The sequence below is a fragment of the Dendronephthya gigantea genome, unplaced genomic scaffold (genome assembly GCF_004324835.1).
Source record: "Dendronephthya gigantea isolate DGI-Jeju-01 unplaced genomic scaffold, DenGig_1.0 000030F, whole genome shotgun sequence".
Lineage (NCBI taxonomy): Eukaryota > Metazoa > Cnidaria > Anthozoa > Malacalcyonacea > Nephtheidae > Dendronephthya > Dendronephthya gigantea.
The window spans coordinates 429,441-446,369 of NW_021163040.1; the positions used below are offsets into that span (position 1 = coordinate 429,441).

The following is a 16,929-nucleotide window of genomic DNA, read 5'->3' on the forward strand; positions in this document are numbered from 1 at the left end:
TTGACTTGGGGGAAATCAAAAAGTAACTTGGATAGGCATTCAAGGTTTTGGCGGTGGATACGTTTCAAATTTTACCATACAGTACAAGAGAAGAGAAGCAGAAAAACACTGGCGAAATTTTGTGAAGAGACTACCATTTAACACCAGTCACATTGTGGTAGGTGGTTTTCTAAAAATTTTACTATCCATTTATAGACTTCAGCAAATACTATTGAAAAATAAGAAACGGAAAAATGAAAGCGGTTTCTATCAAAGGCGATCCCTGCGACAATCTTTGAGGCCTAGCCAACCTTCTGATGTAAGCTAGCGCTAGTTAAGAAAAGGTTTAACCTCCCTACATTTTCAATGAATTCTTCTATTAGAAAATGGTTTCTATGTATACAGTTAAATTTATCTCATCTGGTTGGAATTTTCAAAGAAAATTGCGGTCAACAACAATATATAAAACAATAATTCCTTTCTGATTCGGTTGAAAAGAAAAATATCTTAAATTAATTATTTGCCAAAAAAAAGAATATAGAGTTGCCTCCTATAGGTAGGGCTTATTCTTTTGACGACCCAAAGCACGATTGAACACCTCAAAAGTGAAGCAAGCGTAATTTACCGAGAGAGCCGCATCAAGCAGCGTTTGTATGAGTGACTGAGTGATTTGACAATCTTGAGGTTATGCAAAGATTATGATTGTCCACGCGGCTGAGATTAATGAACTTGCAAAGAGCTTTCTCCGTTGTGCGCGAATAATTCTTTGGGGTATTTATGCTGCACTGCAATACCTCACTGAAGTATTATTTCTTTCACATCACTATAGACATTCGAGGGTAACAGCGATAACATTTCCATCGTACACAAAAGATTTAAAGGATCTCGCATTCTTCGGTATCTCCGATTTGTTGTCCTTGGAGGCGTGGGCGAAAGGTGGTGCACAAGGCTAGAATTATATGGATGCGATTGGGAAAACAAAGGTACTGAGTAGAATGCTACGAACTTTAAGATCAAATTGAGCTGGCAAATAATGAGTAAGTATCTACCTAATATGAACGAGTTTTGTAATATCAATTTCTATAGTTCACTGTGTTTTATTGTTATTATCAACCAATAGCAAAGCTTGTTCATATATAGGTAATTAAGTATACCGACCGCAGATAATGCAATGCTAGCGGTTTGTTTACATTTTCAAGTTCATATGGTTCAGAATGAGAATTCAAGCATTAAGCTAAACGACTTTACTATGCGCGTGTTGGTCAAACGGTATGTAATGTCAACCTTTGTATTTCCATTCAGTAACATTTCACTTTCCTCTTCTTCTAATTGAAGACGGTCTGGTTTCCTATCAATCAGCTCAAGGCAACATTCGTGGTTTCAACGATACAGCGGTGACAATGAACGATGTAACATACGACGGTACTGTGGAGCATTATGGGCGACGATTTGGAGTTCTACAGGGGGGATTAGGGCAACTTACAGACGGTGATGTTGGCGGCGACGCCTTCTGGCTGGATAATGGCAACGGCAAGAGCTTCGAATGGGTTGGTTGGTACGATCTCGTCAACTTGAAGCCGTCCATATTGTTCGAATTTGAGCATCCACGACGATTCCATAAGATCTTATTTCATGGCAACAATAGACCAGGCAACGTGAGGGTTTTTAAAAACTTGCTCGTGGCCTTCAGCATGGATGGTTCGTACTTCTCAAGGAAATTTGTATTCTATCCAAGTAATGGTATAAAAATGAAAAGAAATCAGAGTATGTGGATTGAAGTAGATTTACACGGACATATTGGAAAGTATTTAAACTGCGAGTTCTCTTACGAGGGAAAATGGATCGTGCTAAGTGAGATTAGGTTCGCGACTGGTAGGTAAACTTTATTATAGTCTGAAGTGTACAGCTCTTTTAAATGTTCGCCTTGAGGTATTTTTCCCCACGAATCATTACCTTGAACATTTTAGCGCCATATGACTCACTGATGTTATTGATAAAATTATATTGTTTATTTGTCTTTAAATCAACCAAACGATGACCTCTTTAATAATGGGAAAAAGGGAACTTTTGCCTAAAACCATTCCGTCATGATTACCTTATGTACAACCATTCCGAACACGGCTTTATTAATTTATCTCTATATTCTTTGTTTAATTAGCCCTCTATTTTCGTGTCGAAAGATGTTTTGGAAAAGTGAAAGATTAAGCTTTTATATCAATAAAGAAGTCATACCAATCTCATAAAATTATCTCCTTTGCCTAAAGTAAAAACGTTATATTTTTGTCTATAGAGGAATACAAAGGTGAAAGCAATACCAATAAAGAGACACCCACGAAAGGAAGAGGTAAACCTAAGTTAGGCGGATGCTATACCATTTAGCTTGATTTTGTCTTCTGTTATATGCCTCGGGAGATGTGTATCAGGTTCTCCAAGTGTCTTTAAATGAGGAGAATGCCATCATCCAGCAAAGGACGCGTTGATCCCCTTTGTAACATACCAACCTCAATGCGAATGCTTAAATAAAGAATTTTCATAACAGAGGCAAACAATTTTTCCTTGACTTTGATAATGCATGAACTGATCATATTCATAAAGATTGTTTTAATTCCTCATTTAAATTGGCTATATCATCACTCGTCACGGCCTCTTTTAAGATTTTTTGCGGGGAGAGAGGGGGGGGGGGGCATTCTCTAAAGAGGGACATTCGTCTCCATTATAAACTCGTTCCCAGGGCATTTTACCTTGATTCTGTTCATTTATGCTTATTCAAAATACTCACGAGTTGTGGGTATTTTTAACGACCGATCCCAAGAGGCCCAAAAGGCCCTGGGGACGAGTTTGGTCATTATACACGGACAAGTCTGATATTCCATCTGGGTCTCTAAAACTTATCAGCATTAAAAAAATGGGGTTTTTAATGCAAGCAGACAATTTCAATGAAATACAAGAAAAAATACTCCGTAGAATAACATCTTGTAAACGCAAGATATGAGCTATGGGGGACAAAAGAAGAATTTTACTGTGATATTCTAGTTTGACTTTAAAATGAGGTTGAAATATCACCGTACAGTTCTTGTCTTGTTGTCAATAGCCCATATCTTGAGTTTACAAAATGTTATTCTCTGTTATTCTTATGCTTTTTCTTGTTACTAGCATTTCCTTTCAAAGTTCTCCTTTTTGTATTTCAAATTTTTAGAATTTATCGCTTCAACAATATTTACCGTATTTATCATATTTTCAGAAAATACTCCGTCTGTAAGAAAAACGGAACGTGAACTGAAGGAAACGAACAAATTCTTGAGTCTGCAGGGTATTATTGCAATGGCTGCGGTGGGCGCAGCACTGTTACTACTCACCGTGCTATTCATAATATGGCTGACGAGAGTGCACCAAGAAGGCGAAGACGGTGAATATCCGATAAGGAATGTTAACCGCATCGTGAACTCGTTGAAGAGAGGAACATTGCAGGGGAAAGAGGGCAAGAAACCGAGGCATTACAGTTCATCAAGCGAGTCCGATGAGGATGTTGAGAATTTGATGGTGAGGAAAATGAATAACGACGTACCCAGAGACCAGCCTTGGTTTAAATCTCGTAAGTAGAGAATTCAGCTATGCAAGGTTTCTTAAAAAAAACGAAACGGAATTAACAGATGTTTGCAAAAAGATGTATTAAATTTAATGATTTAATTCTTCAGTATGGGAGACAGGAAGAGCCGTTATTAAGCTTCCCAATGATACCTTTCTTCAGTTCATAACATGCAGCAAGAATTAAATGCCGGATAAAATTTAAAAATATTGATTTCTGGTCATTATGGCTTGTTATGTAAAAATTAAACCTATGAACTCAATATTTAGCCGAGGGCATGTTAAAGTGTCCATTTCGTGTAATTCAGTTATTTCCCGGTCAAAACGAGGCAATTTTCTTTGCACCTCCAATTTCGTATTGTGAATTTCGAGGTTGTTGAATTCAGTTTTTAATTAATTTCAACGTCTTTGACCACTTAGTGCATCAGCACAATGTATAGTAGATGCTGTAAGTTCTTGTTGATATTAGGGCATCGGTCAAGTGAATCCATTATACTGGGTGTATAAATATGTTCCCTCCTATTCAATAACAAAAGATCGTAGGCGCCTGGGAATTATTAAGGTTGCAGTTTTTTTTTTATACACCCTGCACAGTCGAGTTCTAACAATTACCAAAAATAAAGCGCAAAGTTTTGCTTCATCGTAAATTCTCGTGAAGTGTCAAGTGAAATTGTGTAATCATTTGAGAAGGCAAACTTAAAAGATGTTTACCTGAAGGAAATGTTTGCGAAAAATTGATCATCAGTTACTGCATGTCTGACTTAATTGAACATATGATTGTTTTTCAGTGGATAAGCACAAAATGAACAACATGGTCATGATGAACAACACGAAATCTTGGGATGATAAAAAGTTAGGGGACGATGTTCCAGAAAAGGCCTTGGATCTCGTGCAACTGGATGTGTAAATATTCTTATTTAGAGTTAACTAACATGCGACTTATAGATACAACTTATATAATTACCTACAAGTCTTTTAAAATATAAATAGAGATAAATATGTACATGCAGAAACTCGTTCCATTGTTGCCTTTAAATTAAACGCAATTATTCCCTGCATGATTTATTTTAGACGATAATTAGCTATAAGGCCTGCCATCAATATGATTATCATATTTCTAAATAACTCTAACAAGATCTAAAGCTCTCCGTCAAATTATACATATAACCTTGCATGTTATATTTGAAGAAACCATGCGTGAATATCAGTATCACTATCGCATGGTATAGAATATAAATATATACTAATACTAACCTTTGTAATTTCATGGCGGAAGGTTTTTCATGGCTTAATTATTTCTAGATTTAATATGTTAATTAAGAGGACTTAATTTCGTGTAAATCATTAAATTGTAGATAAATTGAGAAACGAACAGCCAATTAACTCTACCGATTGCAAAAAGGTCTACGTATATTCAACATTCATATTCAGACTAATTTATAAGCCAATATTTTGGGTTATGTAATTCTGCATGGCTGTTTGTTTTAAAACGTGAGAAAAATAATTTACTTTTACACAATAAACATGCTGTTAAGAAACATCACTGTTGGGGAAGCTAAACCACAGATAAAAAGCGAAACAAGGTTTAAAAAGATCGAACAATGAACGAATAGGGGGTCCTTATAAGAATATTTTCACGTCTGCACCACGTTAAACAAAACAAAGAGAATTCAACCATGCATGCATTTATCAAGCCCACCTTTTGTTATACAGGGTGTATATAAAAAAAAGAAGACCTTTAGAAATTAAACTATTGTTATAATTTAAACACTACGCTAAGCCCTTGGATGCGTAAAATATTGTCAGCTTTGTACATATATTACATATATTTTTCACAAGCACAAAAGCCTTTCTGCTCCTGGGAATTTGACATAGCTTCTAAAGGCAAAATTCTGCATATTAATGCATGGCAAACAAAAGTTTTTATCGTCTAGACTTATGTCCAGACGTAAAAAATACGTCCGTGCAAAACACGTTTTGAGAAAGGTTCATGATTGAAATCCACCGGTGAAAAGCACAACCTTGCATGAACAATGTCGGTGCGAAATTAATTAGCATGCCATGCATTAGATTTTATTAGATTTGCATGTTTGTGCACACGTGCATGGGCTTAGAAAACTGATCATGGGCATTTAAATTATAACAATAGTTTAATTTCTAAAGGTCCTTTGATACACCCTGCACATGAACATATATCATTATGCGTACGATAATAGAATCGACAAAAGTTTGTCAAAAGAGATCATTTTCACCACTCGTATATTGATCGATTATTCTTCACTGATACCGAACGAAAAACATGTCATTCCACAAATGAAAGCTTGTTCTTTCCTAGTATCTGAAAATTATGCTTATGATCAAGTAAGTTACGCGAATTAAACTTAAAATTTCTGATTATACATGCACGCGGTATCATTTAGGTTGCATGTTTATACTTAAAACAACACTGATACGAAGTTTGAAAATGTTTATAAACATTTATAGAGCAATATGCATAATGAGTTTATTTCCCTAGCAATACTGATTATAACTGTTTTGTTCCGGCTATAACTGGCCCCCCAGCATTTGTTTCATAAAGTATGATTTAAACTACATTAATATTTAGTACATGTACAATCTAATAACGTATACGACGTAGCTACATGGCAGTATCTGTCGAGAAATTTAGGCCTGTGGTCCCACTATGTATATCTAACAGATAAAATAGTTTCATGTATCGTCAAAAGTAGCGGATTCAGGGTAGGCTAAGTCAGAACTCAGAAAAAATTGCACCGTCTAATTTAAAATTTAAATACCTAAATATAATATTGTAATGCTATACCATAGTAAACGGTTATTCATTTCTAAGGTCGGAATATTTTCACATAAAAAACCTACTAATATAATTGCAATTAAGTAAGAGCTGTACGTAGTAATCAGTCTCTGGATCAGCCGCTGCAGTCAAACATGGAATTTGTAAAATAACTAAATTGCAAACGGGTAAATACAACGCGTGATTATTATATGTAATATAGCAGAATGCATGTTATCGAATCTGTTAATTGTCATAAATTCATTATTTAGGTTTTTAGTTTAGGTGGGGCAAACCGAAACCGCGGGTTTAATGGAGGAATGACCTCTTACTATTTCGAGAAAAGTTTATGAAAATGTCAACCCACGCGAACTGCATTTAAACCATCAAGCAGTTTCTAAAAGGACTTCACTAGCTGATAAGGTGTTAATTTACAATTATCTTCCATTTGACCCGGCGCGCCCCCTCAAAAGAGTAGGCTACAATTTTTAGAATTATTTTTAAGTGTATGTAGATAGTAATTCCTATAAATTAACGCGTATATAATACTTTTTGAAACTTTATACAGATTGATTTGAATTAAAATCATTGTTTACGATATCAGTAAAAAGATTGTTCTGGTGTTCTGGTTTTCATTCTTTTAATTTCCTGACGCCCGAGACAGGAAAGTTTCTGCTTTCCAAGTGTTTCCTATCAAAAAACTAAAAATATATTGTTCACTGGCTGGATACCCCGAATTGAAAAATTTATGGCAGAGGTGTCAAAAAGGCCCTAGACTTGTCACGGTGACAAAAAAAACGAAACGAAACGAAACGAAACAATCAAAGCTTTCCGATAACTTTACTCATCAAAATTTTCGGTTAATTTCAGCACATATTTTCAAATTCAGGAATTGAAAGCCTGCAAATCAAATTAAAAAACAACCTTTTGCTGAGATATATCATTATATTGTGAAATTTCGCCCGTTGCTACAGCCGACAGACTACAGGGAGGCTAGGATTGGCTAAAGCACACAGGAAGGTCGAGTTTAAAACAGTTTTTATAAAGTAGAATTTCTCGTTATTTTCAGATACGCATTGCAAATTTGTCCTTGTGAAATATGTCAATCAAAATTGCGGAAATAAACCGCTGCTTTTTGGGTAATAGTTTAAAGTGTACAAACGATTGAGACGAAGAGGGAAACCATGGTTTGGAAAGAAAATTATATTTGAACAATGATATGTAGATGACACCAATTAAAGATTTGTGAAACATGAATAATAACAATTGTGAATAATAGTTGTTTTGAACGACGACCAGTGCATTTTCAACTTTAAAAAACCTGCATTTTAAAGTTTCACTTTTTCTCACTGTGCGACACGTGACCCTACAAAAAAGTAAGAATGGGAAGTAAAAAGTCTTGCAAACTCAAGACCTTATTTTTAAACACACGGATTGCGTACCATTTCCCTGAATTTATCACGTAAACGTTGCATAATATTTTTGTCTTCTTTAGGCGATGGTTCCTTTCCAATCTGCAGACCCTCTTCGCTCGACTCGAGCGATGCCGATGCCGATGGGGTGACGATTTTCACCTGTGGGACTTTCTCTGCAATCTAAAATTGAGATACAACTTCCAATCGAAATGATTTGGTGGCCAAAACTAGTCTTCCAATGCCGTGTAATAATCCAGCAGGTAAAACTGTAATATTGACAACTGATTAATCTTTCACATAATATATATCTATATTTTGTGAAGTTCAAAATATCCTGTTATAATAATATCTTTACACAACATGTTGTTCGCTGAAATATAATCTAAAACAGTCTTTTGCGTACTCTAATTATTGAAAGAAAGATTTCGTAATGTTTGTGAAAATTTGCGCACCCAGAGGGAGGGGAGCGAAAGGGTCAATTTGATCCAGACCCCAAATTCGCAGGCGACCCAAAATACTACAGCAATATATTATTAAACTATTGTTGGAAACAAATAGTCTTCTTTCCAAAAAGATAAGTTTTATGGTAGAAGTATTTCGGTATAATTATTAGCTATAATTTATACTATGAAAAATCTCATACTCAAAAGGAAACGAACTCGCATCTGCTCCACTCTAATCTACTCTTAATTTCAAAATTAGTTTTCTTCGATGCATTATTGCATCATACAGCGGTACGTGAAAAAAATACATAAACTATAACTACATTTACTATTCTTTCTCGCGTTTTTTGCCTAGGATTTAGGGTGTTTTAAAGAGAAATTTGCCCCGTGACTCAAATTATCTGTGCGGCCCAGTTAATAACAATTAAGAAATCAAATCTCTCTAATAATATTCAAGCAGCAATAACAAACCTGTTTTTGACGTTCTGATAAACCACTTTGATATTCCAAATGTTTGGCAAATGACGTACTAGGCAGCTCTACCCAAGCAAAAAACAACAAAGTAAATCTAAAGGCATCAAAAGAAAAACCTGCGCCCACCGACCCCTGCCCGCTGCAGGGTTCGTGCAGAAAAATTGCCTTTTGTTTAAAATATATTCAAAAATTTTCAACGTAATGCATGTTTGAAGACTGCATATAGTAAACAATGTTGGTATAAAAAAATTCTAAATATTATACATGCAATATGTATTGATATAAGAAATTTTCGAGGTTTTGATAATGTTAACAAATATCAAATAGCAAAAATGCAAAATAATGGGCATACACCAGCCTTTACAGTTTACATTATGCTTTCAGATTCAGCAATTAATGTTTCCATGCATGGGATTGCCAATTATATATACATTATAATAACTTGTAGGTACACCACGTAAGTATTAAATACTGCAAAGCTTTCGGTCCGTTAACCCGGACCTTCAAGGATGGCGTCGATGAACAACAGAAACCTGGTGTGTACCGCATTCCATGTGAATGTGGTTTGGTTTACATTGGAGAAACCGGTAGAAATCTCTCAATACGTCTTAAAGAACATAAGACGAACTGCGAGAAAGGTAAACTGGATAAGTCTGCAGTAGCTCACCATGCGTGGACTTATGATCATCGCATTAAATGGAACGATGCTACCATTTTAGCAAACGATAAGTTTACTGTCTCTCGTAAAATGAGAGAATCTATTGAAATTTATAAACATCAAACTATCGTCCAAGAGGGAAAGCCACTTAATAGTACGTGGCGTGCTCTTTTCGGTGTCTCTTAGTCAAATACTTGTCTAGGGCGCGCGCATTAATTAGAACTTAATTAAATGAAACCGTTTAATTAATAGCGCGAGCAAACTAATCACGACTAACATGATATTTAAGTGACGCGCAAACGTGTATTCAAGTAATTGCACTGATGAAGGTCCGGGTTAACGGACCGAAAGCTTTGCAGTATTTAATACTTACGTGGTGTACCTACAAGTTATTATAATTACTAAAGTCGCCATGCAATCATACAAGAAAATTATATATACATTATTTCATATAATTGCATGAGCCAAAATTATGTATACCGTTCATTCCTGTATTACTTGTTGCTGCTGACGCACAATCCTATATAGCCAAGTAACAGAGTATTAGTAATTAAGTTCATTACAGTATAAACTTTCAGTGGACTATTATCATGTATGCAAAAAGTCGACAAAAAATTGGAGAATAACGACAAAATATTATGTATGTATGTATGAAAAGTAGGCATAGAGTGCTGTCGCTGGGTTCTAAACTATACTTATCATCAGCACAATTTATTAAGCGAGGACTTACATCTGTCATGGACTCCACTGAAACAGCAACTTTTAAATTCTTATAATCTGCACGATTTCGTACTGTCACTCCTGAAGTATAAAGGATGTATATATATATGCTAGTTTCTTAATTTTTCAATACGATGAAACAGATCGACTTTTGCAATGTGAACAGATAGAGGGGATGTTTCAAATAGCTAAAAGTGAGTTTTTCAATCATGCTCGGAATGGCATATATGCATGATAGATTTCTTATATATATACATAGTGTATATTGGTAGAGTAAATATTGTTCCCGAATTATCCTCTGTAGAAATCGCGGACACAATTAATCTATTGGAATTTTAGTTTAGGAATGTGTAAACCAATCCTCTTATTAAGGAAATTTAGAAAGTGATAATAACGCGCTATTGTTGTGAACATGAACCTGGAATGGTCTGTTTTATGGTCGCTCTTGCTACTCCGGACAACATGGCTGCTAATCCAGCCGGAATGTACGATCCGCCCTCCTCGTCATCACTTGACCCACTATCACCTTCAACACTGTGCGCTACCTGAAAAACGATGCTAGCTTAATACCTTTGCTATGATGCTAGCTTAACAAATTCCTTAGCTACACCGAAAATGTTCAACTATATAGACTGCTTTCATAAGTGCCCTTTCCAAACGTGTTCAGCACACAACTTTCCCGAAACATTTTTGAAAGGTTCCTTGTATAGTTCTGGGCCACATGCATCCACATGCATTTCATAACAACTGGTATCTTAATTGGGTAACTTTATTTCTGTTGAGGTTTAACTTATAAACATGAAGCACCTACTTGACCATGAATAAGATTTCGAAGATATTTTATTTTTTGTGTTCTTCCAACCTGTTCCAGATATTCATTTCGTAGTTTTATCATTCTAGAAACGAATACCAATAAACGATAAAAACGTGATTACACCCTAATATAGTGAAAATATACACTATATACTGAAACATGAAAAATATACACTATACACTGAAACATATAACAGTGAGCATTGGTGGGTGATTGTACAGCAAAAACGTGTATGGAGCAAAGGTTAATGATTACTATAGTTGAAGATCCCATCGTCTCGGTGATTCTGTAGCAAACCAACAATGCTGCACTAGGCTACGGAATATACACTGCGTACTTTCCCACCACGGCACCACCAACACATCATGACCAAGTATATGAAAAAATCGTAGGAGGCTAGTGCGAAGCGAAAATAACCATACACCTGCATAAAAACGACTTTTAATGCAGTTCTTGATTTGTATACCACAGCTTAATTCCATTTAATATAGCAAAAATTATCCTGTTTTTTCTAAATGACTAGCCCGATTGGAATTAGCTATTAACCGGTTTAGTGCTTAACGAAATCCCTGCAGAGTGGAAAGACCACGATGAGACTCATGGGCAGGATTCTAATTTGCTATATAAATGCAGCTTTTTTCGTTTTAATATCAAATTTACTATGTCGAATATTGCCCTCATGCTTAAGCCAAATCGAAATCACCATCACTTTTGAAGTAATTAATTGATAACAGCACTATATCAATTAATTACTACAATAAATTTTTGTTGTAAATTATTTCTCAATTCCAAGAATCGCTCTTCCCAGAACTTGGAAATTTGCGGGGTTGCGGGTTTATTGCAGGTGCGGCAGTTGCTAAGGTCTTATTATTCGTCTATTAACGTTTGTAAATGAATGAGTCTATGTAGTAACATCAATCAAATTACTCAGAAAGATGCCCCGATTTTCTGAATGCTGGCGCTGTGGCAATTCTATGAGTGTTGGTATTAATTGTAACCTGTGTGGTATTGCCAAATACTGCAGTGAAAAATGTCAAAAGTATGACATATTCCGACACGAAGCTGAATGCCTACCGGCGTCGATCCTCAGAACATGTACGGCCTGTAGAAAAGTGGTCCAAATCTTAAAGCATGCACTGGATGCTACCAAACTCACTACTGTAATGCAAACTGCCAGAGAAACAATTGGGAAAGACACAAGATCGATTGTTTGGAAGTCAAGGAGTCGGTAGAAGCGACAGCCAAACTTATTTTGGCAAATTATGTCGTACGTTCTGAGGAGACCATGGCGTCCTGCATTATTTCTATTGGGGTAACGTACCGGCCATTGATTGCCTGAATTTGATCGAGAACGAGAGCGCAGCGTACGGTTTTGCGTTGAAAGTTCTTCTTCTTGGTGTCGGCGACTTACGAAACCTGGCGTTAACGTGTGCTTCTTTGCCAGATTCATACAGCCACAAGGTATTGTTTACCTTGAACGACAAAGAGAGCTGCGTTTTGGCAAGAATTGTACTGTTGCTTTATATCATGAACGGAGGTGAGCAAACGTATAGACTTGCACCACAGTGGTGCTGGTGTGCCTTACTAAAACGATTATAGCTAGGGCGATATAAAATTAGAAACGTTTCCCCGCGGGAAATCGTTTTGGTTTCAAAATCGGGCAGTGTTACCAATTAACGTTTGATTTATTTTACTATAAGTATAAGCGGTAAGAATGCGAAAGGGAGTCAAGCCCACCTTTGCATGCGCGGCAACTCCAATTAAAAGACAACAGTTTAGGAACTGTAAGAAGACCATAGTTAATATATAGGGGGAGACATAGTTTGAAACATAGATTGAAATGCACAAATGCAAACATGAATAAAAATATGCCGGTATTCACACTCGGAAGTCAAGGTTGGTTATGTCTAAGATTTGAAAATTCAATAGTATGTATATACGTAGCTCTGCTTTGAAAGATGTTAGGGTCATTCCTTCGCCTAACTCTAATCAATATTGATAAATAAATTCAATATCACCGACATTCTATAGTACATTCTCTACAGCCAGGGTGTATAGAAAATGTACTTCGACTTCAAATGAGAAAATACGAGGCCAATATAATGTTGGTCAGAATCACATAACAGAACAAAGGAAAAACCGAGGGAAGAACATGTCAGAGCTTGCACTAGTTTTACGACATGTTTATTGAAAATTAAATGCAATTATACAAAGAGGTTATGCTGCGATGCCTTCAACGAGATGACTATTGTTATAAAAAGAATATTTAATGTGATCTTTTCAAAAGATTAATGCTCTACATGTCTACATCTTACATTCTACATTTTTACGCCCGCTCTGTTCTCAAGCCAGTTCCATCAGTTCAGTCCTTTTTCGCGCCCCCTTGTACTAATACTTCATGTAATTTTAACATAACTAATATTACTCTGACACTATATCTCTATCGATACAAAGTTAACATCGCCGACACTTTCGTTTTTTTGCCCAAGCAAATTCTGTATAATTAGTGAAAAGCAAATATATAACATTTGCTAAAAACCGCTTCTTTCAATGCAAATAGATCTGGACAAATGCTCTTTGATGGTAGATGGTATTCAAATCTAACAAAACACGAATCTCTCCTTTGAAAATCACTTTCCACTTTAGGTGAATCAGACGTTGAGAAAACCGTCACAGAAATTTGGTATTCAACATTACTCAGCGAGGGAACATATCAATGTCTTCGCGCATCGCTTCTAGAGCTCACTGGCTTGACGTCCGCAGAAAACCTACTGTCAAACACCGCTGGTTTGATAAGGGTTGAAGAATTGCAGTTTCAACAACTGCAAGATGTCTGGAAAACCTGGCTTGGTCTGCGTGTGACAGGAACAAAGTGGATTCGGAAGCAACGCGAAGAATTGATGAAAAACCAATTGTATTCTCCATACACTGAGAACGTACCAGCACAACACGCCGCTTCGGCGAAGAGATGGATAGAGCAGGGTGTTTTCAAACGAACACCAGGGCCAACGTTTGCCGAGAACCCGACAATGACTGGCGTTGATTCAAAAGCAAGATATGCACCTTATTCCTACAGCGTGCCGGAAAGCGTCTTTCCTTTTTCAGGCTGGGACTATCAGCAAGTGAAAAAGTTCAAGAGTTGCAACTGCCTCGTGACGATGTACGGCGATTACATTGAATGCATTCTACGAAACACCCTGAAGATGTTCTCCAAGAAACAAATCAGCGTCCAGGTTATACTGAGCGATTGCATGGACATTCAACAGCATCTCGAAGTGAACACACTGTACGACCGAATTCTTACGTCGAACCTGATGGACTACCTATTTTTACCAAATTTGCTGAAGCTTTGTTCCGAGATGTTGAACCACGACAACGACCAAGCGACCATCATAACGGAAACTATATTGTGGTCGGATAGTATAATGCCCGAAGGAGACGTCTCGTGGCCACCGAATATGACGCGACTCGCAAAGTTAACAAAATTTGCTTCGGAAGATACCAAGCGATCATTTTTTGCGAACGACGGGGGCATAAGCGTCAGAGAATATCTGGATAACTCTCGTGAATTCCTCAACTATCTCAGAGCGATGTTTTACGCATATCGTTTACATAAAGTGGCAGAGAGTAAATCCACCGCTACGAAATCTACGATTCCTGGTATTAAAGAATTGGCAAATGAATTTAAGTTGCAACTCCGAGATGGCATTCGGAACGAAAACAGAATCGTATTTTATAAGCCGGCAATAAACAGGAGAAGGGTTAATTTTATGATGGGCAGTGAGCGATTTTTGGAGTGGATCCCACTAAAAAAAGAGTGAACTGATTCATGGAACTTTTTTGCCTGATGGGACGAATATCGTTAGACATTTCAGAAAATAATGGCCAATTATGAAAGCTTTGATTGTTAACATTTGGGACAGCCTGTAATACAATACAATACAACAATAATACGGTACAAGGACACTTTATACAAACAGAATTCACACGTGCATATTGCTCACAAACACGTATAGCTTTTAAGAATTAATCTTAGTACTCTGAAAGGAAGCTTATAAGGAAAATAATCATGATTACTTAATTTACACAAGCACATGCATGATGCATGCATGAATTTTTGCACATATGTATGGTTTACATTAAAATGTATTATTTTTCATGGTTCGCATTAAAATGTATTATTCCCAAATTTGAGAATTTTGCCATTGCGAGAAAGACTAAAAATAACGGTGCCTTTATTTGGGTTTTACGCCATGCATATTGCCACGCTGGTTTCGTGCGCCTAGAGCATCTTAAAATTAGTAAGATCGGAAAGTTTGGTTGCGTATATCATTGAAAAATGTAAAAAATAGAGTTCTGCGAAGTTGGCAATTTTTTAAATTACCATTACGCGCGAAAAAGCCTTACTGTACATTCCTAAGCGAAAGACTTTTCCGTTTCCCGGAAAAAAAGTAAAGAAGCGTGTGAAGTAATCGCAACGTAAATTATTTGTGAACAAAAATTAGAATATATATACTCATAGCTTCGCAGTAGTGTAAACTATCAAAGAATTAATCTACCAAAAATCTCCTAGTACCTTTCTCTGTCGGTGTTGAGTAGAAATGTACATACCTTGGCAAAGATTCCTTTATTAACTGTCTTTCTCCGATATCAATAGAAACAGATATCTCTCCATCCTCTAAAAATACCCGACATTTTTTTATCCATTGCTGTAAGAGTTTTATGGTGGTAGTGGATTGCGGTTGAATTCTTAAAATCAAACGAGAAATTTCGCTTGATTGAGAAGTATAGTGCATAGAACAGCGCAATTTGTATAGCTATTTGATTGGATAACGTGCATGCAAGGTAAGGCCTTTTATGGCCTTATCCTCTCAACATTCTCCATCGTGCATTATTACACCATAACGGCCCGCGACTTGTTTATTAATTCTTATAAATATGATGGCATCAACATAGAGATTGTAAATAACGCTCGAGAGAGAAGTTGGGGAACGCGCTAATGGGGTCAAATCCACGTCCCGGATGTCCACTCATTCACGATGTCCGAGGCCAAAAAAAGTTGTTTTAAACGCGATTCTTTATATTTCTAATTCGACATTTTTGCCATAAAATATCATTTCAGGATGTTAAGGTAGTAAAACCAGTTCAAAAAACGCTGTTTTTCCTCGAAAACCGGGAAAGCGACCCAAACAACGAATAGATTTTTTTATATATAGATTTTAGTTGCTAACGTGGTTGCTAAGCAGGCATGGATGCAGCCAATAGGCGCTTGGCTTAGCATCTGGACACTTGAAGTCATTAACGACGACTTGTTTGAAATGTTAGAAATTATCTGGAATTTTGTATGATGAGCACGAAGTATATAAGCAATTAAATTTTAGAATCGAAAGAGATTTATGATATATCAAGAAATGCAGTATACTGACCAGCATAAATATCTGGTTTCAAGTCAGTCACCGTTTCCGAGAATGGAATATAATTCGGATGTGCGACTGTTTTTGGTTTCAGTAGACACCTAAAATGGAATCATATCGTGATAACACAAGTTAACAAGGAAACAATTGTTCTTTAAAAGGATTAGATATAATTAACAGGGTTAATTTTAATTCTCAAAACAGTAGAGTGAGTTTTGGAACGTGCACCGTAATGACATTGCCACTTTCCAGCTATACCAGATTTATCCAGAAAACTATACGCAGCTAATATAGGGCTAAAGGTAAAAGCTATACATTCTTCTAAACTACAAGTATTTGACTGTATGCTTATTTGCTAAGGTGTCTCACCATTTTGAGAACATATTATCTTCTGGTGGGTGCACACGGGGAAACATAGATTGTCTTAATACCTCCTCTGGTAAATGCACAAGATTTTCAAGCTGAAATAGAATTTAAAATTATATAGGTGATAAATTAAATCGAGTGATATTATACGTGCATTTTCAGAAACCTTTTTATGTTATTAAAAAAATAGCAGTTATTATACCAATGATCTATCTCACATCACCGTAAGGTAGAAATGGGAAAGGCAGTGCGCAATAAAGAGATGTTTCG

General features: G+C 36.3%; 2 protein-coding genes across 2 annotated transcripts; both read left to right on the forward strand.

Annotated features, from left to right (window-relative positions):
- The first annotated feature begins 34 nt into the window (after positions 1-34).
- LOC114524229 (epithelial discoidin domain-containing receptor 1-like) lies at positions 35-5,163 on the forward strand. Its single transcript, XM_028545369.1, has 6 exons — positions 35-157; positions 809-962; positions 1,315-1,851; positions 2,270-2,323; positions 3,221-3,571; positions 4,353-5,163. Exons 3-6 carry the CDS (start codon positions 1,380-1,382, stop codon positions 4,469-4,471), a joined length of 996 nt encoding a protein of 331 aa, XP_028401170.1. The 5' UTR covers positions 35-157; positions 809-962; positions 1,315-1,379; the 3' UTR covers positions 4,472-5,163.
- Positions 5,164-12,192: 7,029 nt separating this feature from the next.
- LOC114524244 lies at positions 12,193-14,983 on the forward strand. The gene is made up of 2 exons (XM_028545391.1): positions 12,193-12,416; positions 13,526-14,983. Exons 1-2 carry the CDS (start codon positions 12,407-12,409, stop codon positions 14,698-14,700), a joined length of 1,185 nt encoding a protein of 394 aa, XP_028401192.1. The 5' UTR covers positions 12,193-12,406; the 3' UTR covers positions 14,701-14,983.
- Positions 14,984-16,929: the final 1,946 nt, after the last annotated feature.